Source organism: Halichoeres trimaculatus, unplaced genomic scaffold (genome assembly GCF_033239565.1).
Source record: "Halichoeres trimaculatus isolate MK-OKI-2021-1 unplaced genomic scaffold, fHalTri1.1 fHalTri1_scaffold_13, whole genome shotgun sequence".
Lineage (NCBI taxonomy): Eukaryota > Metazoa > Chordata > Actinopteri > Labriformes > Labridae > Halichoeres > Halichoeres trimaculatus.
The window spans coordinates 24,576,349-24,598,048 of NW_027437191.1; the positions used below are offsets into that span (position 1 = coordinate 24,576,349).

Genomic DNA, 21,700 nt, shown 5'->3' on the forward strand with positions numbered 1-21,700 from the left:
AGAGGCAGGCCTAAAACATATAATTTCTGCCCTTAGCTTTGCCCTTTTTAGGCTTCCAGAGGGGTTTCCAATCAGAGGGAAAGGGGTTTGTGGAGCCTATTATTAAGCTAACATGTTACTGGTGTGATGATGGCATATTTTGTTGTTTGTTTTTCTGATTATACAGTTTAATCCAAACAGTAGGTGGCGATGTGAGACACAGGCTTACCAAAGTGTAACAACACCGTCACCAGTGCAACATTTTTCTCTGTTTCAGAGAATAAATTGACTGAAATCTGTAAACCATATGCTGCAAATACTGAGAGGAGTAAAAAAGTGCACAGATTTTGATGCTACAAATATTTGATGTCACCTGTAAAGTTGTCAGCATGACAAAAACATGCTGAGGAAGTATGCCTAAAAAAGCACAATACCCCCTCTTTAAGTTGGCTAATCAAAGGGGTTTGTGAGGCGGGGGGCCTTAAATAGACAACAACATAAAGGATGCTTTAAAACAAGAGTTATCTAAAACACCAGCGAGAGAAAAGTAGAGAATTTAGAGATACTACAGGAGCACCAGAGGGACACAATAAAGACTAAAAAAAGCACAATAGCCCCTCTTTAAATTGTTTGGCTGTCATCAAATGCGAATATGTGAACCATAGACAGAGTAGTATCACCTGGGAGCATCTACAACTCTCTAAGCAGAAAAACATCAGCCTTACAGACTTCACCCTCTTCAGTGTGTTGTGTCTTGAAATCTGATCATGCAAACACAGAGTTCATCAGTATGCATGTATGGCGCACAGAAACCTCCGCAGAGCCTTGTGGACGGAGCAGGGACAGAGATGGGAGCAGCCATGGGCGGTAGATATGCAACAGAGAGAAAGAGAGGTTCACAGTGAGAGGAGGAGCTCCTAGAGGACTCGTATATCTGTCCGCTTCCTTTATTTATCACCACAGAGTCTGAGGAGGGCTCATGTCACTCAGCAAGCTCGCATCAATTCCCTCCATCTCTGTCTCCCTTTCCTTCTTTAAATATTCCTCTGTCTCTCTGTCTGTCTCTCTGTCTGTGTCTGACTCTTTCTGTCTCTATCATGTCTTCAGTTTCTCTCTTTTCTGTCTGAGGGTTTTCTGTGTCTGTCTCTCTTTCTGCCTGTCCCTGTCCAATGGTGTGTGTCTTTCATCTAGTTGTTCCTTTCTTTGGCGGTCCCTTCTTTTTATTGTCCATATCTCTACCTGTCTCTCACTTTCTGTCAGTATCCTCTGTTCCTGTCCGTCTCTCTCCTTGTCTTTATCTGTCTCTCAATCTGTCTGTCTCTTTACCTGTCATCTGTCTCTCTCATTGTCTTTGTCTGTCTTCCTTTTTATCTGCCCCCTTCCTGTCTTTATCTGTCTCTCAACCTGTCTGTGTCTCTCCTGACTCTGTCCTTCTCTCTTTCCCCGTGGTCTTCTGTCTCACTACCTGTCTTTATTTGCATCTCAATCTGTCTTTCTCTTAACCTGTCTGTCTCTTTCTACCTGCTGTTATTCAACTCTACCTGTCTCTCTCCTTGTCCTTATCTGTCTCTTTCTACCTGTCTCTTTCAGTTTCTTAAACTGTTTGTCTCTCTACCTGTCTTTATTTGCCTCTTAACCTTTTTTTCTCTCTACCTGTCATCTATCTCTCAACCTGTCTCTCTCTCATTGTCTTCATCTGTCTGTCTTCCTTTTTATCTGCCTCCCTTCCTGTCTGTTTCTGTCTCTCTACCTGTCTTTCTCCTTACTCTTTCTCTTTCTTACCCTTTTTATCCTTGTCTCTCTCTTTTTGATGTCTTTCTGTCTCTAGTTATCTCGTTCTCTCTACCTGTCTCACTCTCTTTCTGTCTCCTCCTGCTTTTGACTTTCTACCTGTCTTTCTTTCTCTACCTGTCTTTGTCTACATCTTGTTTCTCCTGTCTTTGGCTGTCTTTCTTCCAGTCCATGTCTTTCTACTTACCTACCCATCTCTGTCTTTCTACCTCCCTGTCTATCACTGACTGTCAACTGCTGTCTTTACAACTGTCTTTATCTCAACCTATCTCAGAGTAACTCCCTAGTTTTCTATCTCTCCTGGTCTTTAGCAGTCTTTCTTTCAGTTTCCATCTGTCTGTCTCTCCCTGTGTCTCTCTTTTTGACCCTCAGTCTATGAATCTTTTTCTTTTATTTTCTGTCTTTCTCTTGTCTTTCTCTGTGCCTTTCTGTTTGTCTTACCTGCTCTTTTTCAGTCTTTCTGTCCTTCCGTCTCATTGTCTTTCGGTCTCTCTCGATGTGTCTTGTACGTCTGTTTCTCTGCCTTTTGTAATGGACAGAAGTTTCTTTTATGTCCCAGCTCATTCTGTATGTCTCTTCTTTTTACTCGTCTCTTTCTGTCTCTGTCTTCTTTTCCTCTGATCGATCACACAGAATGAGTTTCATCGTCGGGGTCTCACCCGAAGCGTACCAAACTGACCCCTGGAGTTGGTCCTCGGAGTGTTTAATGTTAGGGCTGCACTTTTAAAGTAGTTGAAAATAAAGTACAAACTGTGCTGTGTAACCAGTTTTTTTGGAGGTAATGAAAATCTTTAACTCACTTCTGTTGCTGATGGTGGAGAGATGAAATATTTTGAAGTCACAAGATGAAATGAATTTGGCAGCGAGTGCTGATGATATCGATCTCTGTCTCTATTTATCTTTCACCCTCCACCTCTCCAGCGCTCACTCTTTTCTCTCCCTCTCCCTCTGTCTCTCTCTCGCTTCAATTCAGACTCGTTCCACTAGATCGACAGAAGAAAAATCTATGTTTCCAAAGACGTGTGGAGGGATGAAATTGAATCACAAATAAAAATCAAGAAATCCTGCACACATCACAAAAAAAGTAAACCACATTAAAGCATGAAAGAAACTCACTGCAAATTAAATCAGTGAACAACAAACAGGACATGAAAGGGGGATGACGGGCCAATTTCTGTGAAGACTCAGTCTTTTACATATTTTAAGAAGCACTGATTCTCTCAGATATCCTTTCTGCTTGTGTTTGAGGGGCGGCTGGAGGCTGGTCTGAGCATCAGCAACAATATTCTGTGGTTTAAAACTGGTGGAATATCTGTTTCTATTGCAAACTACACCAGAGGAAACAAAAGGGATTTAATAAGTATGGGGGTTGAGGGAGGTGCAGCGAACTGATGCTCCCCCTTCCAGGCGTTTTGGGCCAAACTTGTGTTTTACGCTTAGAAATTGGGGAAATAGAAGGAAGCAGATGGTATAGTTGTGATCATTTCTTTACATATGATGGATGGTGAGAGAAAACATTGAGGAAGTGGTTTCAGCACAAGTTGGAAGCTAACTGACACTCCCCCCTCCAGTTGTCTAACACCATGAAAGTCTGGAAGGTCAATTATGCAATTGACGTATTTGTCACTAAGATGGGTGGTGAAAGTGAGGGAAAATAGATAAAGAGTGTACAGTGTTCATCATGCATCATGTTTGGGTGTTTTGGGTCATGAGTTTTAAGAGGGAATTAGTCCTGCACCATCAAAACTACAAGCTAACTGATTCTTTCCCCTCCCCTCCAGGTGTCTTTGGTTAATCTTTGTTTTCCCCCATAAAATAAAACAAGACTCAGCGAGGTAGAGTGCACCTTTGAGAAAACTTTGTAGGAGTGACGGATTAGGATACAAGCCTGAAGGGAGTGGTTCCTATAAACCAAGCTACAAGCGTTCTGATGCTCCCCTCTTCAGGTGTCTTTGGCCAAACTTCTGTCTTACCCAATGGAAGTGAGGGGATAGGGGATGGTAGAGCATATAGTATACAACATGTATGTGGGTTTGATAGTTGATGTGGGTGATCATGGAGGAAGCTGTTCCTGAAATAGAGGCTGTAAACTAACTGATGCTCTTCCCTCCAGGTGTCTTCTGCCAAATTTCTGTCTTACTTTATATAAGTGAGGGAATAGCAAGAGGTGGAGCGTTGTGAATTATGATGTTAGTTCAATGGCTTGTGAGAACAAACATAGATGAGTTAGTTCCTATACATTAAGATATAAGTTAACTAATGCTCCATCCTCCAATCAAGGTGTTCTCAACCAAACTTCTCTCCTCCCCAGAAACATTTAGGACTAAGGGAAGCTGGAAAGTACAGTTAGGATCATTTGTGTTGGTATGATGGGTTGGGAAACTAGCATAAAGGGACTGGTTCCTATAACCCAAGCTACAGGCTTACTGATGCCCCCTCCTCCAGGAGTCTTTGGCTGAACTAATTTTTTCCACTATGAAATTCAGGGACTTGGCAAATGTAGAGAATGAAATTATAAATCTCGTGTGCTGCTGTGATAGGCAATGAGATCTCACACAAAGGGAGAGGTTCCTCCACATGAAACTGCAGGCTGACTGATGCTCCCCCCTTCAGGTGTCTTAAACCAAACTTTTGCCATAGTCCATGAAAGTGAGGGGATACTGTAAGGTAGAGCATTCAGTAAATATCATAGTTGCAGGATATAGGGTGAGAGCGGGAAGTGGGGTGTTAAAGGAGGAAGGGAGCACGGGTTACATCATGTAGTTATTATGGTTGGGTGGCGGAAGAGTACATAGAGGGGTTTATCTATTCTGTATTTTTCTGTCTTGCAGTGAAGAACAAGATTTTGTACCGGACCAACGCCTGCATCAACATGCAGAAGACGGTCAGAATGTGGCTATGCAGGAAGAAACACAAGCCACGGTGAGTGTTCAGTCCTAGCTCTTTATGCTTCTCCTTGTCCTCCTTCCCTCCTTTTCAATCTATCTATCTATCTATCTATCTATCTATCTATCTATCTATCTATCTATCTATCTATCTATCTATCTATCTATCTATCTATCTATCTATCTATCTATCTATCTATCTATCTATCTATCTATCTATCTATCTATCTATCTCCTCCTCTGCTTCATTATCTGCCACTTTCACAGCTCGGCACTGTCAGTCTGCCTACACACACACACATGCTGGTGGCGACACACACAGCTCTGCTTATTACCTTGGATATTTGAGGATAAACAACAGAGCCCTGGGGGAGGCAGGTGGGAGGAGAGATGCAGGTGAAGAAGACTCTTTCTGGTCTCTGCAGGGGGTTTTATTCTGAACTGGGAGCCCGCAGCTACAAGCTAACTGGCTGTGTGATTGTGTTTCGGGATGTTGTTGATGAGCCTTACTGTAATTAAAAGGGGGTGGGGATGATTTAATGACTGGGGCGGAGTTACGGAAGGGACTTAATTTATTCAAGAAGTATGAGTTCATGAACATTTGACAGAAAAGGTGGAGGTAGTGTGTACAGGCTTACACTGCAGGGGTGAGACTTAATGTACTGGCCTTGTCTCCTTCTATAATCTGGGCACAGCCCCTTATCATTGTTACCCCTTTCTTCCATTTCATCCACTTTCTATCCACTCACAGTAATTGATTGATATGCAGAGGTAGAGTGAACAGCTAACCTAACAGCCCATGTCCAGACAGACCTCGTCCTGGTTGCGCTGCCCCTGTTTCTCTTTTGGGATCCTTCCACATGTTCCACTTTGTTTTCTCTTCTACTTCTCTTTTACTTCTTAGAGTTGGGGGTTAGGGGGAGGTAGAGTGTACAGCCCAACCCAAATGGATGAGATGTAGCTCAAAAGGGTTTCTGCCATGGCTCTGCCATCTTCTTAACCTCTATCTAATCTCTTATCTCTGTTTTCTCTTTATAATATTTTGTTTACTGAGGATCCTGGAAAATAATAGGGAGGTAGGGCGTACAGCTGTACTTGTCCTGATTCTCGTTATACCAGTTGAGCCGTCCACATATTCCTTTCTATTTTCTATTTTATGATGATTTTCTTTTCCTTAACCCTTATTGAAGTGGGGTTTAGGGGGGGGTAGGGCGTACAGCCTGACCCTGCGGGGTGGAGCTTTTTTTAAACAGACTTTTGGCACAGGTTCTGTCTTCTTTTAGAATCTCTCTACTGCCCTATATCATTGTTTCTTGTTTCTTCCATTTTAGAGGAGGAGGTAGCGCATACAGCCTACCCTGGCGGTGTCGAGCTTTTATCTAGACAAGCTGGTTCAGCCAGTACGGCTCTTCTTCTAGGATCTGTCCACATATTCTTCATAGCCTGTTTTTCCCCATATACTTTCTTTTTCTTCATTAAAGTTTTGGTTAGGGTGAGGTAGAGCATACAGCTTAACGTTGCTCTCTTCTTCCCGTTTCTGACTCTCCTGTTTGTCAAGCCTTCTGAGATGTTTTGGGCCAACCTTAATGGGCCATACCTCCGTATTTGGCTGTTAAAAACAGGATGCTTACACACTAACAAGGCAAAATCAGCTAAGTCAACAGAAGCGCACTTTGTCCACACAGGGGTGCCAAAACCTAAGCAAAACCAACAGTTCCTTGCAGAAGCTTTAAATTTTTTAAAAGATTTTTTCTCTTTTATTACTTACAAATTGAAAAGATTCTGTTCTTCTATAACTGGTTTATGTCTCTGCTTTAGCATCGATGGGCTGGTGAAGGTGCGTAGCCTGAAGACGAGGATGGGCCGCTTCAACGAAGTGGTGGCTGGACTGAAGGAGGGTAAACAGGAGATGAGCAAACAAATCCAGGACTTGGAGATCGCCATCGACACCCTGATGATTAAAATCAAGGTGAGCCAAGTGGACGGTGTGCTTCCTCTGGCCTCATACCGGCAGATTTTGTATATTAATAAACCATGTGAAAAAAAAACTCTGAGTGCTCTTCATTGTGCTGTCTGCTTTGGCAGACGGGAACAAATGAGGAGTTTAGTTTTAAAAATAGGATCTCCTCCCCCTGCTGCTGCTTCGGGTAAATGATGGACAGAATGAAATTAGACCTCATCCTGCTGCAGTTTGACAGACAGGTGGTGTCTCACAGAGACAGAGCGCATCCTCAGGATGTATTTTAAACCACTGAACAATGAAGTCCGGGTTTCTGCTCTCTCTGTGAAGCACATACAGCTTCTCCTGTGGGTACAGAGAGAAATGGAAAGGTTCAAGCCAACAGTTTCTGATTCAGGGTTCTTATTATCAGAAAGTTGTTAGCTGTTGTGTCAGAAATAAGCGTGATTTATTTTATTTGAACTGAACATCCTAATTATAAAACATCCTCCTGTATTTTTCTAGATTCATTTTAAAACTTGATCTCATAATTTATCATTACTAAGAAAGATATCTATGAGTCTAACAAAGCTTCTCAGCTCAGTAAATATCACACTTTACTTCATAATTCAATGTTGATGCCCTCATGATTAGCTCTGGAATAGCTCTTCATATAAAAATAGGTGTACTGTAATTAATTTTACGCCTACAACTTCAAGGTCTAGAGATGTAGCTAATGCTACAAAACAGATTTATACTGTAAAAATGAAAGCTAAGAAAGGTTTGTGTCTTATTTTAAGTAAAAAATGAAATTCCTTTAATTACCCTCTACCCCCCAAGTGTCAAACAGGCCACCTGGACTTTATTTTGTTATTTTGTCCATAAAAGAGTCAGAGATTATGCCTGGGAAGCTTGTCTCTTCTTTCGGGATTTTTTTTTTTTTTTCTCTTGCATTGAAACGCCATAGCACGTGGATTCCTATGCAGTACTGTACTACTCAAGATATCAAAGTAATGATTGTTTTTTCTTCTTTAAGAGGCTGTTTCAATTTCCTTGGTAGCCCAAATAGTTGCAGTAATGTAAAGAGCTTTTGTAAAATGGGAGCACAGGCACTTTGACTTGTTCATCTTGTCCCGTGATATGTACCATAAAGAAACGATTGAAGTAATTTGTGGAACAATTTTTGCTTTGCTAAATTATAACATCACAACTTCAGGGCTGGGGGAGTATTTCTATAAAAGTAAGATAATATTACAATATGCATTAAAATAAAAACTTCCTAAGTCTGCCAAAAAATAAACTTTAAGAGGGGGTATTGTGCTATTTCTGTCTTTATTATGTTCCCCTGGTGCCCCCAAAGTATCTGTACATGATTTTAAGCTCAAATATTTTCTTTTTTTTCTCTGTGGCGTTTTAGGAGGCCTGACTTCAGCCTCTGAAACACTTCATTTAAGCTGCTGTCACTTTAAGAAAACCCCTTCTTTCTGATTGGCCAGCCCTGTAGAAGCAGATCTTGGTGTTTGAGGGCCTCTCCAGTTGGGAGATCCTCGTGTGATGATCTTATAATTTCAGAATGGAGTGTTTTGATCAGTTTACAGACAGATTCAGGGATTTCTACAACTAAAGAACATGTAGAGGTTTAGAAGCGGGATACCTCCTCTTTAAAACTCAATATTTGATTCTGTGTTCCTTAGAACACCATGATGAGCCGCATTGACATCGACCACGAGTACAAGGCGCTGGTGACGCGGTCGGAGCAGCTGCTCACCGCCATGCAGAACAAGAAGAAGGAGGAGGAGGAGCGGGAGCGGCTGCGACGCATCCAGGAGGAGATGGAGAAGGAGAGGAAAAGGAGGGAGGAGGAGGAGCAACGCCGCAAGCAGGAGGAGGAGGAGAGGAAGCTGTAAGTGAAAGCCTGTTAAGACATTTTACTCTGATAAACTAAACGCTGAAAACTAATCGGCAGTGTCAAAGTTTGCATTTTTTGACACATAAAATCAACTTTTATGAGAAAAATGCTGCAGCGGACAAATAAAACCTCTGTGTGCTGGTTTTTAAGGCACAAGCGAGGATTTACATAATGAGATTTATTTTAGAAGGCGCTATAAAGTCAGGTTTATCAGCCTCTTTTTATACTTTATGTGTAGAACCAAGTCTCTGGTGCCTTGTGATTCACAGCAGCAAAAATACTCTCCAATCCCCTCAGTGTCTGTCATTACAGAAGAACAATAGCAGAGAGGTCAAAGGTCAGAGCTTCAGCGTTATGAGGAGCAGGAGAGAAGGTGAATGAGCTGGGTGGAGGAGTCTAATGAAAAGAAGTCGGATCAGTGATGAAGACTTTTCATTAACTGACTTGATTCAATATGTGCTGGAGGTAGGAGTTGGTGGCCATCAAAGTTTTGATTTCAGGGGTTTCTGGTGTAATCTGTGGCGAGCAAAAACAGGCACAACACAGTCCAGCATCATGACATCCCAGCCACTAAAGCAGCATTTAGCTTCAGTTGGTGTTCTTGAAACACTAATAAATTAAACTGTAAGTAGTTTAAAAACGTCTGGTTGTTCCTTAGATTGTCAGAAACGATACTCAGGATTAGGCTGTCACAGAGCAACTGGTGTTTTAGCATAAAGAGTGACCATGCTAACTGGGAACCTTCAGCTGAACATGGATTGTCGGCTGATGGTCACCAGTTAACAGGGTCACACTTCACACTGGTACACCAGTGATGTAAAAGTTTGTTTGGAGCCAAATTTATGACCAAATACAACACTATAGCCCTGTTTCAGTTCAGTTTGTCTTGGTACGGCACATTTTGTGGCTTTTCCTTTGACTAAAATCTGGACAGGTCGCCAAACTATGGCCCCGTACCATTCAGCTTTTTGGTACCCTTCTGTTGGGGTGCCAGACATATTGATCCCCCGCTAGAAGGGGGAGCCAGAAACACTGCAGTTTGTTGATTGGTTGAACTTTCACTTCCTGTGCAACAGAGGTAATAAAAACACATAACCTGCCATGCTAAAATCTCCAGTCGACTTTGTGAAGATAACTTTCCTTTTTGTTTGGAAAACGGCGTTACGAAACAGTGAGTGTTGTGCTTTGTGTTGTGCTTTTCTTCTTTGTTGGTTGTATTAGCAGGGTACATCGTGTCACGCTGTTATGTTGACAGGGCTGTTTGCGTCCAGGTTACATGCAGCCTACCAAGAAAGGCATGGTTGGCTGTGGAAACATAAACACAATCAGCCTTTAACAATCTAACCTTGTCATTTTTTTGGGAACAAGTTTGATTAATGTGTTTTTTTTTGACAACTGCCCAGCTCATTTCCAGGGTTGTTTGACAATTCAGAGACGCCAGAGGCTACTTGCAAGATACATTTTCATATTTCTGAAACATTTCCTGAAATGCAATGCATGTTTATTGGTGATGAATGAAGACTAGCGTGGGTGTGTGTCTGCATCTATGTGTGTGTGTGTGTGTGTTTGTGTTTGTGTTTGTGTGTGTGCCTACCTCAAACAATCTGCCAGCCACTACCCAGTGTTTTCCCTTTCAGAATCGCAAAATCATTGTCATTGCTTGATGAATCTTTGTGATTTTTCTCATACTGCAAAATGCCTCGATTAATAGAACAACATACACATTGGTGACTGTCTTTGCATGAAGGTTTTTTTTTTTAACAGTTTAAAAAACACATTCAAAGATAACAGACTCAGTATGCAAAGGCTTTTAGGGCTCAATATAGAAAGTAAATAATAAGAACTTTCAAATATGATTAATACCTACTGTGATAGCACCAGGGCTATGTTTACCTTGGCCAGACTGTTATTACTGTAAGTTTGCTATCTTCAGATCAATCAGAAAATTCAAACTGCTTTGGAAACCTAAAACATTAAAATGAAATAAAATAATTGTGCTTTTAATGGCATATGGTTCATTACAGTAATCAGAGGTATGTGACCTAGCCGTACAAGTAAAACAATGGAGCTATCACGATAGTGCTTATCAACTGTAACCCCTCCAGTTATTGCTCAATCCAAAATATTCCAAAACTGACAGAGAGCTGAGAAATATGTATGTAGAAAAGCACTCAGAGAGCACAGACCTCCACTAAGCATATTGTGATTGTCATGCAACACTTTAGTCCTACTTTAATGTTATACTTCCTTTCAGCAGACTGTCTGCTACAATTTGGTGTTAGTTGCAGGTTTGTATGATACTTTGTTACCTGACAGTGTTGAAAATTATGATCATCCAGTACATATTCCATATTCCAGATCTTAGTGTCCAGAATATTGTCAGGATCTGGATTGTACATTTACATATGTCAGAAATAATGGTGAAATTGTCTTGTATTGTTTTGCAAAGCAGTCCAACAATTTATTATGGAGGCTCTATCTTACAATGATAAAGAATCATAAAAAAGCCCTGGATCCAGACGGTGATCCAGATCATCTCCAAAATTTAATAACTTTTTCCTTATCCCATTTTGAACATTTCCTGAAAATTTCAAGATCTGTTTGTTACTTTTTGAGTTAAGTTGTTCACAGACAGACAAACTCTCCCAAATCATAACCTCCTTGGCAGCGGTAGTTATCTATCCTAAATTACTGAATCACTATTATTTTGATAGATGTGAAGCAGTTGTCTGGATGTAATAGTGGGGCAAAGACATGCTAGCTTCTCAAGTTGCTAATCAAACTATAAACAGTTCTGCACTCAGAAAATAAAGTTTTTTTCAGGAGGCCATTCGTTGGTTTTCTTTCCCAGAGATCTTTGTGATCATCAGACGATGGCTGATAGGTCTGATTCAGAGGGATTCTCTGAGACAAAGGAAAATCTGTCAGTTTCTGTCTTTGTTCAGTCTAACAGCCCGCTCTCTGCTTCATCAGAGGGTTACGTGTTAAAATGTCGTTTCCTGCACATGTATTCCTCACTCTCGTTTGACCTTCTCAATCCTTGTCTGATGGTGTGGAAAGTCTTTACAGAGGACTGATGGGGGCCATTGTGTTCGTCACAAACCACTACCCGCTAATATAAGACATTAGAGACGACAGAAAGCGTTTTATGGCTCGCTCTCTTCTCCCTTTGCTCCTGTCCTCCTCTTCTTCCTCCTCTCTCGAGATCTGAAGATGCACCTGAAGGTCTGAGACTGAAGGTCACAGAGCAGGAGGGTGTTAGCATGCCGAGCTGCAGGAGGAGACCTTGATAAAGTCACTGACCCGTTAACGCTTCGCTTTATAGGGTCCTCCACTTCAGGCTCAATCCAAATGTTATTTATAAAGATGAGCTTGAGCTGACAGAGTCTGATTCTGATGCCTTAAGGTCTCTCACACTCTCACTGTGGAACATTCTCCTTTCTTTTCTTTTAAGCATTCAGCTTTTTGTGCTCATTCAGAGCCGTCTGCAGCTGCACGCTAACACGAGTTCATGGATCAGCAGAGACAACATGCAGCCGTCGTACGGAGACCAAATGTCAGAGCTTTATTCTTTGAGAGTTTACCTTTGAGCATTCAATGAGAGAAGAAAAGGCTTAAAATCAAACTAAACTACACTTAACTAAAGCTGGAGGATATCCATTAAAGTGAAGCTTTTACTGACTGAAGATGATCTACAACTAGCTCCAGCTTCTAAATCAGAATGATTTCTGCTTTTATCAGTCGGAGCTGATGTCTAACCACTTTGTTGGGTGAATCAAAGGTTGGGACAGCTAATGTGAAAGAAATAATTTTAATTTCTAATAACAAAATCTAAGATCAAAAGATGTGTACATGCTCAATGCATGCCACTGCAAGTATGAATGCACAGAAATAAAAATGCGTGGTAAAATGTGATTTTAAGATGTCTTATCTGCCAACAAATTTGGAAAACGCACAGAGCAGACTAAAACCTATAGTGAAGGACTCAACCAGCAAAAAATATATATATTTTGAAAAATTAACTCTAATAAGGGGGAGATATACATACAAGGAGTTAGCATCTTTATTATCATCTACCCAAAGGCATGAAACATAGACACTGAGTTTTACTGCCATCAATTATCGCTCAATCTAAGTTATACACTATCAAAATATATTTATGTACTTTAAAGTGTGATTTTAAAATGCTATGGGCAGAAAACATAAACTACCTGAAAGGAAATGCTGTGAACAGAATCCAATGTTGAGATTAATGAAGAATTATTGCCTTGGAAATCCTGCTGGAGTTTAGCCACAGTGTTCTCTGTTCTTCGGACATTGTTTGCATTCCTCACTCAGATCATTTTTTGTTGTAAAGAACAAATGAAATGCTTGAAAAATGTTTTTTATTTTTTATTTGCTGTGCGACCGATTAGTGCAGCACGGCAGCAATTTTACCATTTTGTGCAACAGTAATCCTATACTGCAACCTCAACTCTGTTCTGTTGTGAGAGTGCCTCCAACATGGTCAAGCTCGAGTTGATTAAGTCAGTGGTCCCCAACCCCCGTGCCGGGGACTGGTACAGGCACTGCAAAAAACTGAAATCTTATCAAGTGTTTTCATCTTATTTTCAGTAGAAAATGTCTTTTTACACTTGATACGAGCCATATTCACCTGACCAGTCCAGAAAAATGTCTTATTTCAAGTTATTTAAAGATAAAAATTAGGTCTGAATTTCTTGTAACAAGTGAAAAAAAATCTGCCAATGGAACAAGAGAAAAGTTAGTTAAGTTAAGACATAATTCTAGTTTCAAGCTAATTTTTGAGCAAATTTTTCTTGCTCCATTGGCAGATTACTTTAACTTGTTCCAAGCAATTCTGACCTCATTTTTGTCTTTTAATAACTTAAAACAATACATTTCTCTGGACTGGTCAGGTGAATGTGGCTCGTATTGAGTGCAACAATACAATTTTAACTTAAATGGGACAAAAACACTTGATAAGATTTCACTTTTTTGCAGTGTGTTTTATTTTGAAAAAGGACCGGATTCTTTCCATCATACCCATCCATGTCTCATTCTTGTTGTAAGTGTGTATATTATAATTTTTTCCCCGACGTGTTTTAAAAAAACACCCAATTTAGCGGGAACCTGCCCAATCTGGCAACACTGACAACAGAGTGAGGTTTACAGATTCAGTATAGAAATGTATAAACTGTGTAATATGAGAAGTGTTCTTTGTGTAGTGTGAGTAGTCTGAGGGGTATCGACCAATCAGGTGCATGCATGCAAACACTCTGTTTGCAGAGCAACAGCAGGCGTTCAAGAACTCTGGGATCAAAGACAGAATCCTGCTGATCTGTGTGTCCTCTGTGATGATTTCATGTACCCAGTCAAGGAGCTGTTTGGGTAACAGAACAATCTAGAGGGATAAATATGAGCCGATTATGTTGAGCCATTAGGAACAAATTCAGAATGACTCTGTTTCTGTCTGTAAAACTTTTTAGTCGATTAGTGAAAGATTCTATGTCTATCTGTCCTGGTACGCTCACACCTTTTGTCTCTTCTGCCCCCAGGAAAGCGGAGATGGAAGCAAAGAGGAAACACGAAGAGGAGGAGAGGAAGAAGAGGGAGGAGGAGGAGCGGAGGATTCAGGTGAGTGTTTTTTCCTCTTCTTTGTTGTCCTCTTTGCCTTCTGAGTCAATGTTAGTAAGAATTTTCTTTTTTTCTCTATTATATCCCTCCGATTCCCCTGTAGTGTTTTTACATGATGTACAGCTTAGGAAAAAAATGTCTTTTTTAAACATAAAGGTCTGCCCATAGCCCCGCCCCCAACAGGTCTCCAGGGGGCTGGCCAATCAGGGAAGGGTGGTTTGTGGAACAGGGAGCCTTAAAGAGACAGAGGCTGGAATAGGGGATTTATAAAACACCAGTGATAGAAAAATAGTTTGTTTTTTTCCTGTAAATTGTGTAGAGATTATATGGAGGCACCAGAAAGACAGAATAGAGACTTAAAACAGCAAAGTACCCCTCTCTAAAGAGACCAGATTTTCTTAGCTACTTTAGAAATCTGCAAAAGTGCGTCATGAAATCCCCCTGAAATGAAAGCCACTCTGGTGGCCAACTGTAGTCCAAAAGTATCTCCATGTATTTATATTTCCATGCAAAAATGGAAAATAATCCTTTTTAAAGCACACTTAACTTAGCATTGGCATGCTCAGTGTGGAGTGTGCCAGTGGAAGTACTTTCACACTGAAGAAAAGTTAGAGAAAATGGTTTGAAAAGGGAAATTTTGCCTTTCTAATGCAACTTAAGGGGTGTTTATTTGCTGTGAACATCACACTGAATCTATAATGTGTCTGGCATGTCTGTGTGTTCAGATCTGACTGAGGTATGGAGAGAAATTCATGCACAAATTCACAGAAAGAGATATCTAAAAGGGAAACTGGAGAGAAAGTGGACTGAGAAAGGCAGCAGAACAGAAATATAAGAGGATAGATTAAATAAAGGTGTGAAATAAAGTGGACATAAATGAAGAAGTGTAATAAGAGGAATTTAAATGTGATCTTTAGAGAGCAGACCCAGCTCTGTTTGCAGACACTGTGTAATCTGCACCCTTTGGTTAGTCCTCATCACAGGAACCATCATCACTTTCTGACTCACCACAGTTTGAAAGTCACACGTAGACTCAAACACCTCTGCGTGCACACTCGTTACTGCCCCCGCCCTGCATGACCATGGGAAGAGTGAAGTTTTAATCTAAATAAAGAGCAGCGCTGTGTCGTTTGAATCATGCTGAATACTTCTGTGAAAAGATGCTGAAATAAGATCATTTGTCTGGAACACAAAGGATTCAGTTTCAGATTCAGACTGAAGATTTATGTCAGGATGACCTGAACAGTCCCACAGCTTTTACAAATTCACAGACTGAAAAATAAAATCACTTCTTAGGTGAATTTTCACTTTTCAGCTTATGAAATCGTGTGATACAGCTGAGTTTGAGAATACATATCCCAGCTGTGTTCAGGCGAGATCTGTGTGAGTGTTTTAGTCTTACTTTAGTCACATTTTTCTTATTAGAATTAATATTATATGCATGATTTGATAAGGACATTGCATTACGTTACGTTTCATTACGATGCATTATGATATGATAAGGCAAAATGCCATTTTAATGAGGACACTGATAACACAGAAATTTCATCTCTCTTTACTAGTTGTATCCTTATTGTAACAAGTCAACCTTGGAGGTAATACTTTTTATGACTTTAATAGTCTCTAAAAATTTCCACCCACATGCCAATTTTCATGAGTAATTAGTCCAATGGTCCTTGCTGCATACAGATGTAGACTAAAAAGAAAGGAACAAAAAGCTATCGCTGTTTATCTATCCTTTAGCTGATACTACCCGTACATTTTAGCTGCTGTAAGTTTTGAACTTTTTCTTTTAAAGATACTTTTTAATTTCTAAACTGCTTCTCCTTCCTTACATAACACATCTACACACATCCTGTTTCCCAGCAGTAATAATAGATCAGTTCAAACAGAGTCAAAAAAGCAAACTCTGAAATGACGCAACTAAAGCAGACAACTGTGTTTTCTCTGGACTATATTTAAACACTGAGTGTGATACCGAGCTGTATCCACAAACATTTCTGCTCTTTGCGAGCAGAATGGACCTTTTCAAAGAGAGTTACATAAACCGAACAAACATCAAGGTGGTATCCCAGCATTTGTGTTCCTGTCCTCACAGATTTGTCTCTGTCGGATGTCCCTTCTGTGCAGCGCGGCTCTCTCTAATTCACGTCTAACTGTTCAGGCAGGAACAACAGCGCACGTTATCTCTCCATCACTCTCTAATGGTCCTGTGTGTGTTCGTGTGTCGGCCTGAGAGTCCTCTTTGGGCTATCTTTGGAAGAGCAAAGTGACAACAGCTGGCCGAGCGTGACTCTTGAGTGTTTCGGGTACTTTAGAGTCTGGATTTGGTGGAGCTATCGTGATAGATCATTGGGTGAAGTAAACAGAAAGGGTTTTTTGATAAAGTCAGTATTTTCTGTGAATTGCAGTATTTGGGAACAATTTGATGGAGTGATGGGGTATAGATGTGAAGTAGCAGTTTCAGAAATTTAGACGCTAAAAAAAATCACAATTAAGGAACTTCTCTCTGAGCTCTGTTTTTTACTTTATCTCACCATCTGAATACTTCTTAATATGACAAATTTACAGAGAAAATGAAACTGAAAAATAACACCAAATGTAAAACAACTCCAAATATTGTATCCAGCTAAAGTTAATCCCACTCGTCTTTTTCAGTGTCCAGCTAGGCTGAGACCTATAACTGAAGGTTCTCAACTGTTCACAGTTTATTCTCCAACACACTAGGTGGTAGTAAAGCACCTTAATGATTATTATAGTTGTCGACCATCAAGAAACCAGAACAAGAGAAGAGCCCCTATGACCCCAGACATTGCGTTACTACATGATATATTATATAATGGGACTTTATGCTTAGGTACACTAAAGTATGATGTAATGCGTTACACTTTGTTGAATTAAGATATAACAAGATATGTTACCATAAGATACAATATAATGCGTTACATTATGTGAAGATACAATATGCTTTGTCGTTTTGTTACCTTATACTAATATGCAATATGATGAGATACAGTTAGATACATTGTGCAACATTTCATTACATTATTATAAGTTAGGATACATTATTTTACTCTGCGTAAAGCTGTAATTATCCTTTAGTTATGTCATGTTACATTGTGTAACCCATCATTAAAATACGATTGGCTGATATAAGACACATTACACAGTATAACATGATCATATGCTTCCATTTGTAAAGTTACTTTGCTGAAAGACATGATAATACAGTTAGGTATGTCACATTTTGTTTGGTGTTATGCCTGTTTGGTGTTAAGTTACATTATTTTGCTACGTTACTTGTTACATCACATTGCTACATTAAGTTGTCATGTTACATTGTTACATTACGTTGTTACATAACTTGGTTACGTTTTGATGGTATGTTACATTATGTTTTTACGTTACATTACATTGTTACGTTACGGTATGTTATATTGTGATATGTTGCGTCACGTTGTGTTACATTAAGTTACGTTGTATTATATCATGTTAAAATACGATTCACTAAGATATGATACGCTCTAAAATATTTTGTTAAGATATTATGATACGTTACAAGGTGTTATGTTACGTGCAGTTATGTTTCATGGTGTTACGTTAGTATAGTGCTAAGATGTTGAGTTTTGTTAAAGGCACAATAATATGATGTATTCGACGCAATGAATTTAATGGTTCTCAGAGGGAAGTGTTTCCCTCAATGTCCACCACATTTAGCAGCCTCCTTGGTTGTTTAACAAATTAAACAATAGAAAGGATTTAAATTCTATATGCAGAGAAACATGTAATGGTAACAACTACAACTAATGGTATTCTGCACACAGTTGAGTCACAACTTCTACAGCCTTCAAAAATATTCTTTGCACCTCTGATTGAAGACAACCATAAAGTTATTTTGAAGTGTGTATTGAGGGAATAAATCGACTGAGTGGTAGTCTGCTTTTGAATTCAATAAAGTCTCTGCTGGTCACTGGACAGAATACAGGTTTAAGGGATGTCTGTGTCAGACAGTGTCCACTTCTTTTGATCAGGCTCTGAGACTTTGTTGGAAATCTTTAGAACACCTCTAAGTCCTGGTTTTGTGGTGTTTTGTTGCACATTGATGTTTTTTGTGGCCGTGGCTTGAATTCAGAAACATCCTCTCAGCAGCAGATGCACGGGCGTTGTTGTCATGCCAACTCTCTGCTCTTTGTGTGTGGTGGAGAGATATCAGGTCTCACAGTTCACTGGGTTTTATGTTTATCATCTGATGTCTCAGCCCGGCCCATCTGCCGCTGCGGTGGCTGGTTACGGCGGTTCCCCCTGGGCCGGTCCGCCCGGCACACATCGAGTGCAGATCTCATTTCTCCTGCTCCTCCGCCGGTCCCGAGGCTGTCGGCTTCTCAACACGTTTTCCTCAGCTCTAAATATTCATGAGGCTCTCTGTAGACTTTAAGAGGGATTTAAGGAGAGCAAGTTTATACCTCTTACTATCCAAACATTCATAGTTATGGTCTGAAATATGATCTGAGGCACTTGGAAGTGATATTCACTCTGATTCAATGACCGTCAGTGTAAAATCAAAGTTTATATTCACCACTTTACACACTCTGACTTTACACCATCAGTGTGTAAATCCTCTTGGTAAAGCTGGGGCATTATTCTGCTGCTTTAACAGCTGATCCATCACAGTAAGAAAATAACCTCCATCTATTATGGTGACACCATCGGTCCATGTTTCATAGGGATCTGAGAGGACTTTTTGCAGATCTAATAAGTTTCACAAATGGTTGTTGCTCCCTGATTACAGAGAGATTCATGAGTCATGCAAAGGTCCTGCATATTGTAGAAGTTCAGTGTTCGAGGGTTGTGCAGGATGAGGATTTTTTTTTGTTTTGCAAATGATATTTTTGTACAAATTTAAGTGTCAGATGCTCCAGGTTTTCAATCACGGTGCACTTTATTTTTCTGTATGAGTTTATGCTGCCAAAGAACAAACATCAGAGAAGTAAGAAACCAAACTTTATTCAAAATGACCTCCCAAAAAGTTCTTTTAGACTTCAAACCTGGCTCCTCTTAGGCTGATTAAGACATTGGGGTTTGGGTTTCTGGATCAATTAATGGAAAATGTGAAATGAAGACTGTGGAGTCATTTACTGAAAAATGCAAGAAAACAGTGTAAGTAAGGGTTTATTTTCAGCAAGTAAACGAAAAAATTCTCCATGAGGTACAGGATTTCATGGTTGTTAGGAGGTTGAGTTACGGTAACTGTGTAAGCGTAATTTATCAAAGAAGACAATTCAAGGAAAGTCTTTAGCTTGATTACACTTTAGGACGTCTTTTAAGTCGAGAGGGCAAAGTTATAGCTGTACAAATTACTTTTAATGACACTTATTTTAGACATGTGATTAATGCACCCAAGTAAGGCTGTCCTGCAGGAAACAGCAAAGCTGTCCTGCAACAACATTTTGGATGTTTGCAAGAGAAGACAAAAACATCCACGTGTTAAATAGATAAAGAAACAGGAACAAGTTCTTTTAAGGACCTTGTTCAACAATTTTCAAGACTTTAAATAATACTCATTTTGAGATGATCATACTGCAATCATGTCTTGTCACATAACGTGTAATGTATAATGAGTAGGGATGCACCGATCTAATCCTTGAGTTAAGCATCAGTCTGAAACAGACTCAAAAAGCTAGCTCCAATATCTGCAACTTGGGGCTGTAAGGATCAGTAGGCTTAAATAGGAGTGCAATCTTTCTTTTTTACTTCTCCTGGATTATGGTGACATGATTTTTCAACAGCTCAGTCATTAGCTATGTTTACATGCAGTCAGTAACCCTTTCATATTCGGAATATTAGCAATAACCTGGTTGCGCAAGAACCATTTTAACACCAACAACCCTTTTTAAAAACTGGAATATGCTCAAATTCCAGTTTTAAAAAAAACAGAAAATCACCCCTAGGTTACTTCTTTTCTAACCCTAATATTGGTCATGAATATGCCTATCAGGATATCCCCATCCAAAGGAACATTGATTTGTGATTTGTGCATGTGCTGATTGCAAGGAATCTTGGTCTTTTGAGTACAGGAAGTCCACTATGCTGCTGCTGTTGTTGTTGCTGCTGCTGTTGCTTTGGATTCAGGAAGAAGTAGCAGTAACAACGCACACTGGTTCATGATGTCATTCGTGATGTTGTCTGCTCGTCGCTGTTTTGATTGGGATACCATGAAAAAAGGAATAACCCTGTTTGCTCAGGAATGCAAACAGGTTGTTCCAAATGTTTCAGAAACCAGAAAATTTACCTTAATCCAAATATTTACTGCGTGTAAACGTAGCCACTGATGTACATCTTTATCTTTAAAGCTATTCCCCAAAAGAAAAAAACCTGGAATACCCCCCTTTATCTTCAAATCTATTCTTGTCAACATTCTGGAATACTTCCCTGTATTTTCAAAAACATTCAGCATTCCAGAATGCTTTTCTTGTCACCTACAAATCTATTCTCTGTAACATTCTGGAATACCTCACTTTATCTTCAGGGACATGCTTGAAAGCATTGAAGAATACTTACCTGTATCTTCAAAGATATTCTTAGTAACGTTCTGGAATGCGTCTCTCATTATTCGCAAATCCATTCTGGAAGAAGGGGGGGAGCCTTTAGATATTAACAGCCTTAGCCTGGAAGAATCTGCTGTCTGATGTTGTGCGTATGATTATTTTTGAGATCAGAAGACAGTTTTATTAATTCTGATTAGAATTTGTTTCAGTGATGGCCCAAGTTTCAGCCTCTCTCATTAAACCAGCTGTTGAACAATTTCCAAATCCAAACTCAAAGCCCTGAACTCTTTTGAAAGCTAAATTTAAAGTTATCTTCTGCTGCAGAGTTGTAAATAAACATATTTCCTCCAGCTCTTAAAGTTTGCTGATTGAAAAACATAAAATATCACAACCAATCTGGGCTTAAAGTGAGCCGCAAGGTGCAAAAGAGTTGGATCGTTGGTGTGTTCTGAGCCGAACATCCATCAAACCAATCAGAGACTTATCTCATATGTTCTTTAAAAGCCAGGACCACCTGCTCACAGCACATTTCTGTTTAAACGGTGCATTAGGCGCATTGGATAAGCAAACGTTTTCAGCTAGGGGAATAAGTTCGCTCACAGCAAAGTGAAGCGTGAGAGCAGACCAACTAGAGGAGCAGAAGGAACTCACCTAAGCTCCCTGAGGTGAGACAGAAGGGAGTGATAAACCTATCCTAGTCCTCTGGCATCAACACCTGCACGTTATCAAAAAACAGGTTTAAAAAAAGTCAAGAGGCGTGCCCCTGTTGAAATAGTGTAAATGTGATGCAAAAATTACCAGAGAACACCTCAAAACATCACGTTTTTTGAAATGAAGCCACATTAACTTCAGCTTTTTGTCTTGTTCTTCATTGGCTAAAATCTGGTTGAGATTCTAATATGGCGACTGTTGTCATTAAGCTTCAAAAACCTCTCTTCAGAAACCAATCGTGTATGTCACAGAGACCAAGTCCAAGTTTATACAGTCTTTGATACAATATCAAGAGATATGATACAGT

The 21,700-nt window shown here is 39.9% G+C and overlaps 1 protein-coding gene across 4 annotated transcripts in view; it reads left to right on the forward strand.

Moving 5' to 3' along the window:
• The window catches only part of myo6a (myosin VIa), a 158,253-nt gene that overhangs the window by 117,080 nt on the left and 19,473 nt on the right, over positions 1 to 21,700 (forward strand). For all 4 annotated transcript variants that reach the window (XM_074684651.1, XM_074684652.1, XM_074684653.1 and 1 more), the window contains exons 24-27: positions 4,602 to 4,692; positions 6,474 to 6,624; positions 8,289 to 8,497; positions 14,059 to 14,137. In XM_074684651.1, the coding sequence (XP_074540752.1) occupies positions 4,602 to 4,692; positions 6,474 to 6,624; positions 8,289 to 8,497; positions 14,059 to 14,137 (530 nt within the window). The remainder of the gene's footprint in view (positions 1 to 4,601; positions 4,693 to 6,473; positions 6,625 to 8,288; positions 8,498 to 14,058; positions 14,138 to 21,700) is intronic.